The sequence below is a fragment of the Melanotaenia boesemani genome, chromosome 14 (genome assembly GCF_017639745.1).
Source record: "Melanotaenia boesemani isolate fMelBoe1 chromosome 14, fMelBoe1.pri, whole genome shotgun sequence".
NCBI lineage: Eukaryota > Metazoa > Chordata > Actinopteri > Atheriniformes > Melanotaeniidae > Melanotaenia > Melanotaenia boesemani.
Window position 1 is genome coordinate 30,598,608 of NC_055695.1, and position 16,455 is coordinate 30,615,062.

General features: G+C 39.8%; 2 protein-coding genes across 5 annotated transcripts; one reads left to right on the plus strand and one right to left on the minus strand.

Annotated features, from left to right (window-relative positions):
• The first annotated feature begins 569 nt into the window (after positions 1–569).
• Positions 570–3,748, plus strand: dtymk (deoxythymidylate kinase (thymidylate kinase)). The gene is made up of 5 exons (XM_042005540.1): positions 570–860; positions 985–1,093; positions 3,070–3,160; positions 3,262–3,459; positions 3,546–3,748. The coding sequence occupies exons 1-5, from the start codon at positions 731–733 to the stop codon at positions 3,654–3,656; spliced, it is 639 nt and encodes a 212-aa protein (XP_041861474.1). The 5' UTR covers positions 570–730; the 3' UTR covers positions 3,657–3,748.
• atg4b (autophagy related 4B, cysteine peptidase) lies at positions 3,742–16,454 on the minus strand. Of its 4 annotated transcripts, XM_042005537.1 has the most exons (13): positions 16,382–16,454; positions 14,971–15,072; positions 14,808–14,879; positions 14,631–14,729; positions 12,141–12,242; positions 11,972–12,044; positions 9,188–9,267; positions 8,634–8,830; positions 6,744–6,822; positions 6,499–6,644; positions 6,336–6,392; positions 4,520–4,613; positions 3,742–4,441 (listed from the first exon to the last, which is right to left on the minus strand). In XM_042005537.1, the coding sequence occupies exons 1-13, from the start codon at positions 16,389–16,391 to the stop codon at positions 4,368–4,370; spliced, it is 1,185 nt and encodes a 394-aa protein (XP_041861471.1). In that variant the 5' UTR covers positions 16,392–16,454; the 3' UTR covers positions 3,742–4,367. The 4 variants fall into 4 exon arrangements, with proteins under 4 accessions (XP_041861471.1, XP_041861470.1, XP_041861473.1 ...); XM_042005536.1 differs by having other exon boundaries at positions 3,742–4,613; XM_042005538.1 differs by lacking the exons at positions 3,742–4,441; positions 4,520–4,613 and adding an exon at positions 4,624–6,030.
• Position 16,455: the final 1 nt, after the last annotated feature.

A 16,455-nucleotide genomic window follows, 5' to 3' on the forward strand; every position in this document is an offset into this window, starting at 1 on the left:
AAATATATATATAAATAAAAATAAAAATTGTTTAAAATGTATCCTGGTGCTTTAAAACATTGAAACATCTTTAAATTTGGTCAAACACTTTCACTGTACTTGTACTGCTTAATTTGCCTCTATCTAGGGGACCAATTAAATAAAAATGGCTCTCAAAGAAGAAGAAAAAAACTCTACTTGCCCTGGATATGGTTAAAAACATTTATAACCTTTTGTTTCTTCTTCTTTTATTGTTTAAATGAGAGTTTGTGATTATAAAAGATATCACGATATCAATGACTCGGGTAAATGTGAACTTTGTAATCAAGGGTCAACAATAGAACATGTGATGGTTAAGTATCAGAAATATGAGACATAAAGGATAAAGGTGTTTAAAAGACTGTGGGGAATAAAAGGTCACAAAATGTAACAAAATTCAATCTTGTTGTCTGGCAGCATCTGGTCTAATTAAAGGATTATAGTGATAAAGATATGTCTGTCTTTCTTGTTGTTTGCCATTTTTATCCACACTCTACCGGTTGGTGGAGGTCGCCAACCGCTAATATACACCAGAAGAAGAAGAACGTCGTACGTCATTATACTTCCGTGTTTACGTTGAGCTTCAGTAAATGGCGGGTAAATTGTTAGGTTAGGTTCGAGCCTGCTTTGTCTCATAACAGGAAAGTGAAACTGATTTTTTCCCCCTTTTTTTTTTAAAAAAAAAAAAAGCTCCACCAAAGACCCGATCGCTATGGCGTGTAAAAGAGGCGCTCTTATTGTGTTGGAGGGGGTGGACAGGGCAGGAAAAACGACACAGTGCAAGAAACTGGTTCAAGCTCTGCAAGAAAGCGGTCGGCCGGCGGAGATGATGAGATTTCCCGGTGAGGTGAACTGTTGTTTGGAGTGTGTTTAACGTAAACCTACGGGCGTGGGAACCCCCAATTTTATTATATTTATGCAGTGTAGTAGGACTTGTTTTAACATAAGGTGTCGTTGTGTTCGCAGACAGGACGACAAGGATCGGACAGCTAATCAGCGCATACCTGGAGAAGAAGAGTGATTTGGAGGACCACACAGTGCATCTGCTGTTCTCTGCCAATCGCTGGGAACTTGTGTAAGACTTTGCCTTTTAATTAGTGTGGAAACATAAAGATACAGTTAAGGCTTAAGTCACTATGGCAACTGTACCATGTTTATATCTATTCATTATCTTGCTGGAGCCTATCCCAGCATTTAACAGGTGAGAGGCAGGTACACCCTGGGCAGGTCACCAGTCCATCGCAGGGCCAACACCGTTTATATTTATTATTTAATATTATTTATGTGTGAAATATATTTATATTTAGTGCGTTTTAGTGGAGTTAAGAGTGTCGTGCGAGTGTCGTGCGCGTGCGAGAACAAGTAAAACTGGCCAGAAACCAGGCCAGGTGCTCGCCGCGGCTGACGTATAGTTTTAGTGATACGTAAGCTACAGAGAAAGGCGAAGCGAGTCTGTTATCCGAGGTTTCATAAATGCATCATAATCTCGACTAGATCAGGTCTATACAAGTCGGTCCCATGAGGGCCGCAGCCCTGCGGTTTTCAGTGTGTCCCTGCTCCTACACACCTGACTCAAATTAATGAGTCATTGTGCAGAACTTCATGTTGGATCCGTTTAGTCAGGTGTGTTGGGGCAGGGACACAATGAAAACCTGCAGGACTGCAGGTGAGTAGCCCTGATCTAGAGCAACTTCAGACTGGAACTACTTTGTGCTGAAGAAGTAGTTCTTAGTTGATGAGTAAAGGCTGGTTTGTCATCTGTGACACCCTCAGACAATTCCTCAAGTTTTTGGACAACATAGTTGTCAAATGTGTATAAAATTATTAAAACTGTCAGATAGCCAACAGAGAACAATTATCAGCATATTACACTTTTTGTTTGGTAAAAAGTGGCAGGTATTTATTGTGCAGCCTCTCTGGTATGAAAATGTGATACCTTCCTGTGTCAAACATTATTTTGGACAAAAACATTAAAGATGTTGCACAAACCAGTGGGGACTTTACAGTTCCTATTTCTTGAATTTTTTTCATTCCGGATAGATCAACAGTCACAACAATTAATCATAAAATTAACCTCGTTTGTTAGGGTCATGAGCATGTTCAGAAGCTAAAAAGTGTGTAAAAAGGAATCAAGTTTTGTTAAAAGAACCCATATTATGGCTGTGTATCTTTTAAAGTTTCTTCATCTAATATTTATATTCCCAAATTGTAATTTTTAAGATGTTGCATAATAATATATAATTAAAATCCTCAGTAGGGAGTACAGACCTGTCACATTAACTACAACTGAAATTTATATCTTGCACCGGTAGTGATTTTTCGTCATCAGTTGTTTGGTGTTGCTGATATACAGTAATGGTGTATTTGTGTATAACCTGTTGAAGAGAAATGTAGTTTAAGTTAGTTTAAATAATTTTTGGATAATGGGTACTATATAAAAGTAGAAACACTCAATGAATTAAATAAAATAGCTGTCGTCTAATTTACTATTTAATGTGAAGCTTCCTGTTTACAATACATGTGAACATAACCCATCATGGTGAGAAGATCATGTAAGAAGCAGATAACAAAACCATTGTATGTCAGACCACTTTGGAGCATGATGTAATGAGGCACCATTATCTAAAATCATGAGTCATGCTCTTGCAGTGAGTGGCACCGTCAGTGAACGGCATCAGTTTCTAAACACTTTAAACACATGAGAAGCAGTTGTGTATTGATGAATCATGTATTCCTGTCCAAAGTTTACAATTAAGGAAATAATTTAGCTTATTTGAAAAACATGCTAGCTACACGTTTCTCCGTGCAGACAGGCCTGTACTTTGCACCGACAGCCAAACATGGGCTGAGAACAGAGGAGGGTGTTCGGGATGAGCTTAATGTGACGCTGAGTTTTTATTATAGACTATTAGAGCCTACAGTAAAATCCTCCATTCTTCCTCCTCTTTAGTTTACATTAAAACTTAGATGCACAGATTTAGTGATGTTGGAAGGTTTCCTCTTTAATGTTTCTATAATGGCTATAGTTATAACATTTATACCAACCTACAGGCCTTTGATGAAGAAGAAGCTGGAGCAGGGGATCACTCTGGTTGTGGATCGGTATGCCTTCTCTGGAGTTGCTTTCACCAGCGCTAAACCTGTGAGTGTTTTTGAGTCTTTATGTTGTTTGTTTGTTTTTTTTTTGTCAGTCTTTACATCTATCAGTTTGTGTTTGAAGGGTATGTGTTTTCCTATTTCTAGGGTTTTTCTCTGGACTGGTGCAGGCAACCGGATGTGGGACTGCCAAAGCCCGACCTGGTGATGTTTCTGCAGCTGAGCCCAGCTGAGGCTGCTCTGAGAGGTCAGTTTGGAAACGAGAGATATGAGACGAGTGTTTTCCAAAACGTCGTCCAGCAGAAGTTTAAGCAGCTGATGGAGGATCCTTCGGTCAACTGGCAGGTACGTGGATTCTTTGGGTTGCAGAGTTGCAGGTTTTAATGTCAATTAAGGCACTATTTAAAGTCCAAATCAAATTCCCCTGTTAGGTAATTGATGCTTCACAGACTGTTGAAGGAGTTCACAACAACATCAAAGCCCACAGCTATAATGCCATCAACTCTGCTGAGAACACAACACTTGGAGAGCTGTGGAAGTGAGTCTACAGCACAAACTTTACTTACCTTAGATTTTTGTATAACATGTAATATAACAGTTATTTTAAAACTAAAGAATATGCAGCTGTCAAATATCAGATTCTGTCTTTATTTTAGTTCTTATTCCTTTTACATGTCTATTCGGTCACTCACCTACATGTCTTGATTAAATAAATAATTTTCAAACAGACTAGTATGTATGCATTTAGACTTGGCAAAGATACTTCACATCAGCAACTATTAGAACTTTTCTTCATGTTCAAGTGAATTTGGTTTCATTACAGGCTGTTAAAGACTCAAGTTATTAGTGACAAACTGTGTAAGCCGTAGGCATCATGAATCATTTGAAGTTCTACATAACATAAAACCGTTATGGCAATTTTACTTATGGAGTCAGGGAAAGGCACCATATCACCTCAGAATAAACATTGAAAGTGTTAAGACTCGAATGGAAACGTGTATGTGAAGATGTGCATACAGAATTTATCCTGAGCTCCTGCTACAGCTTCCACCAGGCAGTCTTGATGTTGGACACAAAGAGCTGCTGAGAAGAGCGGCGTGTTAATGCGTGCCGACCACACTGCTGCAGCTGGACTGACTCAAGAGGTCTCCAATAAATGTTCGTCCCCCTCAGGCTTCCCTTCTGATACAGAGATAAGACAGAGAATCTTCTGCCTACTGCTGAGAACAGTAAATCATTGTTCATCGTGTTCCTCACAGGGACAAGATCTCAAACTCCTCGTCTTCTGAATCGAAGAACCGCTCCAACCGGTCCGAGTCAGAGAAATCTACGAAGAAATAAAAAACATTAAAAAGATTTTCATCAGCACAGATTTTAGAATAAGTTAAATGTGCAGTTCTTTTACCAGGGGTGAGGTTAAGGGCATCCACGCTGACCATGTGGGCGGGCTGACTGTCCACTAATTCAAACATGGGGAGGCCCCCTCTCTTGCAGGACAGCTAGAAGAGAATAAAAAAATATATAATTCTGCTAATTACATTAACCTAAACAGGGATGTCACAATCAATCACAGTATTAAACGCCACAATTAATCAATTGTAAACAATCCTCAATATCGCTTCCCATAAAGGATTATGTCAGAATCGCACACGGAGCGGAAACATACGTGTGTAACTGCTTGTGTTGCTTTGTTTTTATTCCATGTCCCAGTGGGACAGTACAGAAGAAACAAAACGAACAGATTAAGTCACCAGTATTTTTTTCGGTTACACTGACCACTGTGTGTGTAGTAGGGTTTCCATGAAAAACTTTTGATGTGGTTGACCTTCCAATCAGAATAAAACGGCATCATGTAAACGTCTCAGCTTATCCAACAGACCTGGATCAGAAGGAATGTTCAATCCAGTTAAGAGGCGTGGTTTTGACATTTTCATGATGAGATGAGCAGGGAAAAATAACCACGTCTTCAGTCATTCTGATGGTTTCTGTGGTGGATGTTTCTGTGCACGCCTGAACCACGTTGGGGTTTGGTGGCATAATGAGTTTCAGGGAAGACTTGGAAAAATGGCGGCAGCAACACAGAACAAGGCTGTGGCAGACATGTTTTTGTTAGAAACTGAAAGAGTTAAGGATTACTGAGCATCTTATCAGTCAAAAAGCTCATGAAAAAATATTTTCCTTCCTCTGAATTTTTCCACATGACACATGTCAATCTTTATATCATAAACACACAGCTGATCAGACCACTTATTCTCGCGTCCATGGAAACTTGTTAGCTGAAATATGATCAGACTGATCTGAATCAGATAGATGACATATTTGTCCATGTAATCATGGCTACTGTGGAGGATGGTTAGCCAGCCTGTAAATAATGGCATTAAAAGCTGCAGTGAAAGGAGGAAATATGTTAATAATGCTTCATCTCCGCCCTGCGATGGACTGGTAACTTCTCACCCAGTAGCTGCTGGGATAGGCTCCAGCCCCCTCCTGAGTATAGAAAATGCATGGATCTTTCATCACCTGCAGGATGACCACCAGCTTTGTATGATGACGTAAAGATAAATGCAGAGTTTGGTTAAATGATGTTAGTTTTTACCTAATGTAACTTATTATGGTGTCTTCAGTAATTATGCATGACTGGCTGGGTTTATGGTGCAATGTGACAAGCAAAATTTACCATGCTTGTCATGTTAAATAAAGACTTCATGAGACTGATGTCACCTCTCTTTTTTATTGGTTTTATTGTCTATGTAGAAGAAACTAAATCGTTCTTGTTTATTTCCACTGTTCCAGTATTACTTGTGTGACAAACAGCAGCTGTTCTGATAAAGGACAGCTGGAAGTCAAAGCTAGCTCAATGTTTTCCTGAAGCCTTCTAGTCCAGTTAGAGGTCCTGTGGCCTTTTCCATCCGTTTTCTGAGAGAAATCCAGAGGTAATATGTAGGATTTATTTATTCTTGACACAGCAGAGGAGATTTAGTTGGAATGAGAGTTGATAATTACTTAGTTTCTATATTATTTTGTTATGTTGCCATTAAAAGATAGAAATAAAACTTGAAGACCTTTAAGAAGTGTTTGTGTGATTTTTCATCTTTATGGTGTTGGGAAATGAAATGACGCATAATAATCGTGACAGTTGTAAAATCCTGACAATCGTGACATCCTTAAACCCAAAGTGACCTTTTATTCTAGTAAAAGACAGGGAAGAATGGTGGACATACCCTCCTTATGCGCATACACCAGTCATCAAACTCGTCCTCCGTTCTGCAGAAGAAACCCTGTCAAACACCAGAAACAATCACTTACAGAACATGAAGCTTCTCACTCTCGTATTTAACAACTCACTCCAGTTGGAGGAACAAAAACCCCTCACGGATGTCCTACCGCTGCGATGGATGGGTCCAGCTCACAGATGTGCATGCGGCAGGGTGGGTGCTGACAATGGTACGTCTCATCGGGGACCTGGCCATCTTCACACGGCTCCACTGCAGGCTGTGTGGTGTGTGGGTCTAAATAGATGAGCTCTTCTCCTGGAGACAAAGACAAACACACTTCAAAAAAGAGGAAAAAAAGGAGGGAACATGAGCTGTTGGCAAAACACAGCTTCATAAACAGAAGACAAGACATACCGATATAACCAATGAAGTAATGGGCACTGTTGGGTTTCCCCCCGATGACACCCAGGGACTGAGGCAGCATGAAGCATTGCTGTGAAGAGACAAACCGGTTTATCTAATTTTGTTTGGAGGTAGTAACACTTCTTCTTCCATGCTTCCTCCTTAAAGCTGGCAGCATGTGATCAGATCGATACCAGATCAAATGAAATCAAGCTTGAATTGATTTCATTCAGGGAAAGTTGCTCTAAGGCTGCCTGAGTTTAAAACTTCATACGTAAGGTTCTGATCTTCTGTTGGTGATCAGCAGGGCTGGTAACCACCAATAACTTCCTAAATCCATTTTATTCAGCCTGATTCGATTCAGTTAAATCAGATTTGATTCAATATCGATTCATTTATAGATATTTATGCAACAATTTATCTTGAATATTACAGACATTCTCGGAAAACAATTTTTATAAAACATGAACAAAATCAGATATCTGGGAGTAATCAGATTACTGCATAAATCTGATTTGATGCATCTACATGGACTTCTGAGGGTAGGATATTTGAACATTTACCAGTTCACTATTATTGGATTTATTTCGGAGTACGTATGTGCATGGCGACATCACTTCCTGTTAGTCGAACTTGGCCGAGCCTAGGGTCTTATATGAGAAGTAACAAGCTGGTAAATAGTTTACCGGTGAATTTAATCCAATGGTGAATCTTAATTTGGCCTTATCTCAACGAGAGAAGCTGATTTTGGGCATATCGGTTGCTTTATCACAGCTGTGAACAGAATCCACCAAAAACCATTTATCTTTGTGACATTTGAAGCGTTGTCTGTGGTAATATAGACTAGTTTCTTTCCACCCAGGTCCCACTGTTGTTTGTCTCAGACCAGCAGCTATGTTCTACCCAAAGTGAGCTGGAAAAAGTGAGTCTGGAGACATTTAGTTCTCACACTGAAATCCGCGTCATACGGTGCGGCTTGACCACAGGTCCGTAGCGGTGGCGAAACATTGGACTGTAGCCACGTCCTTCACACACCCTCACACTCCTCATACAGAGCAGGGAGAGAAGCTCCACTAAAATGGTGACGAGATGGCAGTGATACCGTTTGTCCAAAGTGTTGATGAGCTTCTTAAATCCCAGGTTGTTCACTGTATTAGTTGAGCACTGGTGTTTGGTGAGAAAAAAGCTGTTTGTTTATAACGTTTGTTATCTCTCTGTGTCTCTGGGAGCTGGTGGATTATTTAGTCGCGACTCACAAATATGAAACATTTTTCTATTTTCTTGTGTCACTATGTGAACGAGCGCAACATTTCACATGCACAAATGTCGCCTGTTGCTTGGCTGGAGGAGGGCAGCAATCTGCCTCACTGCGCAAGTTCCACAGAAAATGAATGGAGAAGGCGCGACGTCGCCTCCCGTGTGTCCAGCCCATAACTTGAAAGGTGAGTTGAATAAAAGCAAAGCGGCTGGAGCTGTGGGAGGAGTCTGCAGCAGAGCACGACAAGTGGTGCTCGATTTGCAACTGAAAACAGCACAAGAGCAAACAGAAGGAGCAAATAAACGAACATCTCATTTTTATGATTGTTGAAACCCAGATTGTAATTGAGATTAAAATTCGCCCTATGATTCAACATCTTCCGTGGCTGCTATGGGAAATTCTTGTTGGTTAGGTAGACTGTCCCATTTCAAGAACGTTAAGTGGACTCAGGAGTGTGCAGACTACATAGGAAACTCCGTAGCCTACATAGTCTGCACACTCCGAAGTGTGCCGACCCTGAATTGAGATGCAACTATAGACTTTTTGGCATTATTCCAAATTTTCCACTCAGACAAGCCACATTAACCAGACAAATGCATATTTAATCTAAATGCAACACTGATGGACATTAGAAAACTTCTTACCTTGAGCGTTTCAATATAGGCCTCATTGATATCGCTCAGGCCCAGCCTGAGGGGGATGAGCAGAACCAGAGGTTTCCAAAGAGCCGAGTCCTCTTCAGCCAGAGCGCATGCTCCCTCCAGGCAGCCGTTGAGCTCCCCAACTCCCTCTGGGTCTCCACAAGCTCCTTCAATGTCCAACCAGGGCATACAAAGACGTTCTGCAGAAAACATCACCACATCAGCAAAGAGAAAGGGACAGATATGCGTTAAAATCTAAGAGAGGTTTTCCCTCACAAACTTTTATCTCTGAATAGTGGCATGCTGAGTTTGACCAGAATAAAGTATTTAGACTAACTTGATTTTTTACCTTTAAACTGGCCTTGGACATAAATAGCTTATCATTACTAGGGCACTGCTCTAGCAGTGACATTTAGTCCAAATATGACTTGTGTAAACAATCCAAGCAAACAATGAAAAGAGCAGTTAAAGTACAGGAGGGATCTTTACTGGGGTTATGCTAATAAATCAAAACTGGATAAGACTGAAACAGATGATTACAACACTGCTGCACTCACTGATCTCTTCGATGATCACAGTGTTGTCCATCGCCACGTGTACAACTAATCTGCTCCACGTATCAAACACTGCCAGCTTCCTGTAAGTGAGACAGCAAAGCACATTTAAACATTTTACTTTCAGCTGATTAATTAATGTTTCAGCTGTTTTTGACACAGATATCAATGCGTACCGCGATGAAAAGCAAGTTGATAAATGAAATCAAAGTATTCTCTGTAGCTCTGCACAATCATAGTTTTTTTTTTAGATTCAAATAAACTTTTCTGTGAATAAAAAGTAGACGAATTTCCTGTAACAACAGCAGTAGCAACATGTGTGAGAACAATGAGATAAAGCCAATAAAGTCTATGAAGCATACACTCACCGACCACTTTATTAACTAATCAGCCAATCACATGGCAGCAACATTTAGTCACATAGACATGGTGAAGACTTGCTGAAGTTCAAACTGAGCATCAGAATGAGGAAGAAAGGAGATTTAAGTGACTTTAAATGTGGCATGGTTGTTGGTCTGAGTATTTACTGGGATTTTCACACACAACCATCTCCAGGGTTTACAGAGAATGGTCTGAAGAAGAGAAAATATCCAGTGAGCAGCAGTTGTCTGGACCAGAACGTCTTGTTGGTGTCAGAGGTCAGAGGAGAATGGACAGACTGGTTGGAGATGATAGAAAGACAACAGGAAGTCCAGTAAGTACTGGTTCCTACCAAGGTCTGCATAACAGCATCTCTGAACACACAACACGTCCAACCTTGAAGCAGATGGGCTACAGCAGCAGAAGACACACCGGGTGCCTCCTGCCAGCTAAGAACAGGAACACAGAGATTCAGGAGGAGCTTATTCCCTCAGGACTGTGAACTCCTCCCTGTAGTGACACAGTGTTCTACCTCTGTGGCTCCTTGAACATGTCAAACTGTACCTCATACAAAATGCCATTTTAACACCAAAATCATGTCACATTAAGTTCTGCACTACTCACAGTATTCTATTGCACACTTGTAGATATTGAGCACAAGTGGAGCTCCATATGGTGGTGTGGTGGTTAGCACTGCGGCCTCACAGCAAGAAGGTCGCTGGTTCGAGCCTGGGGGAGGTTCTAACAGTGGCCTTTCTATGTAGAGTTTGCATGCAACCCGTGTATGTGTAGGTTCTCTCTGCGTACTCCAGCTTCCTCCCACCACGCATGTTAGGTTAACTGGTTGCTCTAAATTCTCCCTAAGAGTGGGTGTGAATGGTTGTGTCTCTCTGTGTTGGCCCTGCGATGGACTGGCGACCTGTCTCACCTGCTAAAGGCTGGGTTAGGCTCCAGCTTCCCCGCAATCCTTAATTAGACTAAACAGTATAATGACTGACTGTAGATTGTAGATATTAGCTTTATTAACAGTCTGTTGTAGTATGCACGTTATTGCACAACCAATACACTATGTCTTACTATATTGATAGTCTTTTTTACTATAATAGTGGTGTCATTGTGTTTTTTACTATGTGTAAAATGGGTGTTAAGCCTTAAAAGCATATCTGGCTGCTGTCTTGTATGTGTATATGATTAAACTTGAACTTGTGGAGCATCTCTGATGCTACTTCCAGCAGGATAATGCACCATGTCACAAAGCTCAGATCATCTCCAGCTGCTTTCTAGAACATGACGATGAGTTCACTGGACTCCAACGGCCTCCACAGCCACCAGATCTCAGTCCAGTAGAGCAGCTTTGGGATGTGGTGGAACGGGAGATTCTCATCATGGATGCAGCCGACAAACCTGCAGCAGCTGTTTGATGCTGTCATGTTAATATGCAGAAAACTTCTGAGGAAAGTTTCCACCACTTTGTTGAATCTATGACACCAAGAATTAAGGCAGTTGTGGAGGGTCCAAACCAGTATTAGTAAGGTGGACCTTATAAAGTGGCCGGTGAGTGTATAAAAATAACAGTGACAGAAAGAGCACAAACAGAAAACATGGATCTGAAATTGCATGGTACTAAAGTTAGGTGCACCTGTTAATACCTCTATACTTAACATGAACAAAAGTTTAGTTTACTAGAAAACTCAGCAGAGCGCCTTTAATCTTTAACTCTTTACACAGAGCCATCTCACGCTGTCAGCATAAAAATTACGTCCACTTTCTCTATCCGTAATTCACACGTACCAAACTAATAAACTCATCGCTCGCAGCATCAGTGTGAGCTTACAAACAGCAAAGACTGCATCGCAGACTCAGCTGAATGATTAGACTAATGTTAGTTTAAAGGAATTAATGCAGACTGATGTGGGCTCAGCAGATGAGCCTGCAGTCCTAAGTGAATTAGCTTTTGGATCAGCTGTTTCAGAGTTGCCTCCCCACGACTCGAGCATATAAATGGTCTAAAAGAAAAAGACAGTAGGGACTGATTATACTGAAAAGTCTACTTGCAACAAGCATCCACACTGTTTTGTGCTCCTTTTTTCGTCAGGTATCTTGTTTTCTGAATAGAAACTAATTCAGGCACACAGTCAATGTGCTAAGTTTGCACATTTATAAAAGCTTGGGTGGCATATGGGCGACCACTCAGTGAGCCCATGTGGACTTGTGAGAATAACCTAATTAATGTTAATCATTTAAAGCAACATGTTTCGAGATACACAGACCTTTTTCACCTCTGAGAGCACTTCCCATGCCAACCCTGAGATGCATCAGTGGCAGATCAGGTTTAAACCCCTCAATCCTTTTTCACATGACACAGATCCACCATGTAAGACCTCTTAATTCACTGAGAAATTAACTCTTATAATCTCCAGTACTTACTTCAGAACCTGGGCAACTGTGTTTGGTCCATACCACTGGCCTATAGGCTTTCCCTCTCCAACTCCCATTTGGGCTACAGCATTCAGAAACAAAAAGAACAATTTTATGCCAACTCTGGAATTCCTGCGTGAACCTTTGATTTAACTGGAAGAGACTGACACTCACTCACCAATTTGATGGATGGAATAATAGCTGTCTTTTTTGTCAATGAAGGCATTGAGAATACTGATGTACTCTTCTCTTTGTTTCTGGCCTTTGGCCCATCTCCAGTCTGAAAACAAAACAGCAGTTATCAAGTCAGGCCTAAACAGGCTCTGTCTGGCACTGTTTACGTTACTTTACTTAATAAAAGACACGCAGGTCCATAGGAAAAAGAAAAAAGAAAACAAGTGTTACAAATGTTCATACAGGCTAAGACAGCAATGATTCCACTTATTAGAATAAAACCAAAGTGAGTTTAATGCAGGGTCTGTCAATGATCAAGTGATGCAGCTTGCAGAGAACACTAATCTGTAAACACACCTGTACATAGGATCGCACAATGCAGCATTAAAGATGGGTATGCCAACAATAACAAACATTTGGCTTGCATGGCTCCATCGTGGGACCTTAAGCAGCCTCATTCCATCATTATAGGCTACAGCGAGTTTCCACATTATACTTTTTCTGTAGCACTGCCAGAAACGGATAGCGTACATATAGGTACTACATGCTTTAAAGAGTGCAGAGCTCATAATAAACTTACACCACATTAGCTTGTGGATACATTAGATGACAATGTCTGCAGATATTCCTATCATCAGTCAAGTGGTCTGTTATATTATGTCCAAGGTATTTAACCACACTACATACTTTTAGAACAATGTCAGAGAAAAGAAAGTCAGGAAACCTCTCTAATATACATAATCAGAATATTAATCTTCTATGATTAGAATTAATATACAACTCTAGACCATATTAAGAGCAGAGCCTTATTAATTGTTGAAGACCAGGACTATATGGAAAAATATATCTTTGAATCATCTGCACACATCAAGGGATTTATTTAAGTACCACCAACTATATGTCCTGTTCCACAGTTATGTATAAACTATAAATCATTCATATATTAATTAAATAGAAGAGAGAAAAAGCTTTTTTGTCTTTATTCACTGTATATGTTAAAAGGAGCAGTCACGGTCACTTTTCCCTTCATTTTATTTATTAGAACAAGTGTTAAATGTGGAAAACACATATTTATAGTTAGATATTTGGGTCATATAATCAGATATGATTTATGTGATTATGGTGATGCCCATCATCAGTGATTTACGCTGTATGCAAAGCAGATATGCTGGTATGCAAGTTTCATATGTGCACAGATTATGTTAAAATAGCCCTTTTTAGAATGTAATGTAATCCTTTCTATAAAGAACATTTGTGGTGCAGATGCAGTAAAAGTGAAATAAAAAAAAGCTTCAGGTAGCATTTCCAGATGCATCCAGAATATTGCTTTCATTTCCAAGTTGGACAAGTGCAAACCACATGTTTGCATCAAATACTGTTCCTGCTTTTCATGCTGTGTTGAGAAACTTTATCTATAAAATTCATGTATCGATTACATGTAATCATAATTGTCTTGACTGCATGAAGACAATCATCCCTCCTGCTTTTCGAAAGCACTGGTTTTTGATGGATTTTTTATTGTTGTTTTTTTTCCCTGATATTGATCAATACAAAAATAAGATAAATATAAATATACTGAAATTATGAGAGTGCCAAAAGGACAAAATTCTCTCTGGAAATTTGGGAACCCTCCTGTGGTGTAACTTATAAAACAAGTTTTCTTAATTTAAATGATCACAAACTTTAAAAGCAGCTATAAGATACATGAAAACTGTGGAATTATGCCAACTGAACAAATGTAAAATATCATTTAAAGCAAAATCATTTATCTGTATGTGTTTTGATATACTGGTTGTCTAGGGTCAATACAAAATGTTCCATCCTGTTCAGAATAATCTTTTCAAGGCTTTGTGAAATGCTGGCTAAAACTACGGGCTAATGATTATCCCTGCTTCTTACGTAGCCAAAACAACCACAGCTGAAACAAAGTGCTGCACACAGATAAAATCAATAAATAAAAACATGACACATAAGAACAGCTAAACCCATCACAACAAAAACCAATAACAAATAAATAAAATCAAATAAAAAACCAAGTCCCGCTGGGGCTGAAAGGCAGAGAATAAACATGGGTTTTAAGTCTAATTTTAAAAATTGGACAGTGAAGGAGCTTCTCTTAGAATCAGGAAACCAAGAAAATCAAAATGCAAGTGGAGGAAAGTTTTATGTTTGCAAAGTTTAATTGCTCTGAACAAATCTTTTACACACCACATGCCCTCTTGACCTCAAGGCTCATGACCACATCATAAAGTACTTGTGGAGGAACCATTATCATTGATATTACCCACTACAAAGGATGTACTTTTAATACAGGTGATTAGCTCACAGTAATGTTGCCACATCTGAATGTCCTCTGAGCAACTTTCACCATCAATATTTATTACTCTAGAGAAACTATTAGTACCACATGGTGATAAAATCTACTTTATGCTTTTACACATCAACAAAACACAGATGACGATATCATTATTTTCTTATCTTTAAGGTGTCTTACCTCTGCCTAAGTGTCTGCACACCAAGGCCTCTCCTAAGATCATCTGCCCACACCGTAGCATGCATCCCCATCCTGTGTCTGATGTTGGTCCAGTTCCACCTGCAACATATTCGAGTGATCCATGAGTTTCTTCCTGCAATTAAAAGTAAAAACCTTACAGCTGTTGTATCAACTCACCAATTGGTGGAAAGTTTTTTCTGTATGTGAACCACAATCGTGAAGTGACGTCTGATAAAATGTCTTCTTTCTCTATATTAAAAGTAAACAGCAATACATTACAATGCATCCACATTAGAACAGTACATTTCTACAGGATGTATGCTGTCATGTGCAGCTCCACCTGTGAGCGCGCTGTATTCTTTCCCCAGGATCCACACAGGGTCTGAGGTCTCAGGAAAATCTTCTATTTCTCCAAAGCGAAGTGTGTCGTATGTCAAAGTAGCTGCAAAAGGAGACAATTGTAAGGATGTAAGAAACTTCTGCTGCTGGTTATCACCTTTACAGCTGTCAGCATCTGGCTGCTTCAGCTAATAAAAGCGAATTACCCAATAGTTGCCTGAGCAGAATCCTTTTCGCTTTCAGGATGGACCTCTTATAGATAGCATCTTTATAAAGATGCCTTTTATCTTATGTGCAATTAATGAACTGAAATTTATTCTAGGAATTTCAAAACTCATTTCAAAGTGAAACAAAGACACTTCAGAGCCCCCCTAGTTGGAAAATACTTCAATTGTTTGTGATACTTGGGTATTTTTAAGAAATGTACTTAAATTTTATGTTTGGTAGAAGTTTCTATCATGTATTAGAAGTACTATTCATAAACTACTCTTACTTACTTTGAAGTTTTATAGCCATAAAATACCTGTCACATTGGCTTGGTGACAGAATAATAAGTTTAGGTGTTTATTAGATACAAACATGTAGTGAATAGTTAAGCAACTATATTCCCGTGATTTTGAGTGTCAGAAAGTAAAACCAATAGCCTGCCAAAAAGACAGGGCTCAACCACACACACACACACACACACACACACACACACACACACACACAGTAGAGGCTAGTGTTTAAAAAGTTTTTAGAAATATCTTCTACAGGGAGTTGCCGTTTTCTGGACAGCCAGCGAGCTGTGATTGCAGGCTCATATCTTCAAGAGGGTTTCAAGTCGGAGGGAGGGAGGAAATGAAATTAAATGAGGAACCTGGAGCTACTGCTCCCGAACATGAGCCGTGCATCATAAGTTATTACATATCAGCTAACCTTTAGCATTACAAGTGCCAACAGACAGAAAAATAACTGATGTGACGGTGACAGTGCGCTAATGGAGATGCTCATCTTGGGCGTAACGCAATGCTAGCATGAACAGTCACAAAGAAAGGAGTCGGTATAACTTACTGAGAACAAAACTTTATAGCAACGTATGAGGTTACCAGAATTTACACCTGAACACTGTGTTGTAAGTTACACAGTGACAGAGTAAGCTGTCAGCGCCGTGTTTTCGGATCGTTTAGCAAAACAACAAGCTAGTTAGTTAGCAGTTAGCTTTAGTCATCACTTCAGCCAAGCTAACGTCATCGTCGCTACAAAGCAATATGAGTCTGTGTTGGACTCGCGCTTAGCTTTGACAATACCACCATGACAAAGCAGGACATTCGTTGCTATGTATGGGATGGCGATACTATAAATACTTTGTCACGAGAAAGGGCTGTTAAGAGTAAAATAAATATCTTAATACACTATAAAATCTTGCCTACCTGCATCCATCCCGACGATCTTCACCCTACCTTGTTTGTTGTTCTCTGCGCTCCAACTGGCTGGACCAATGGAA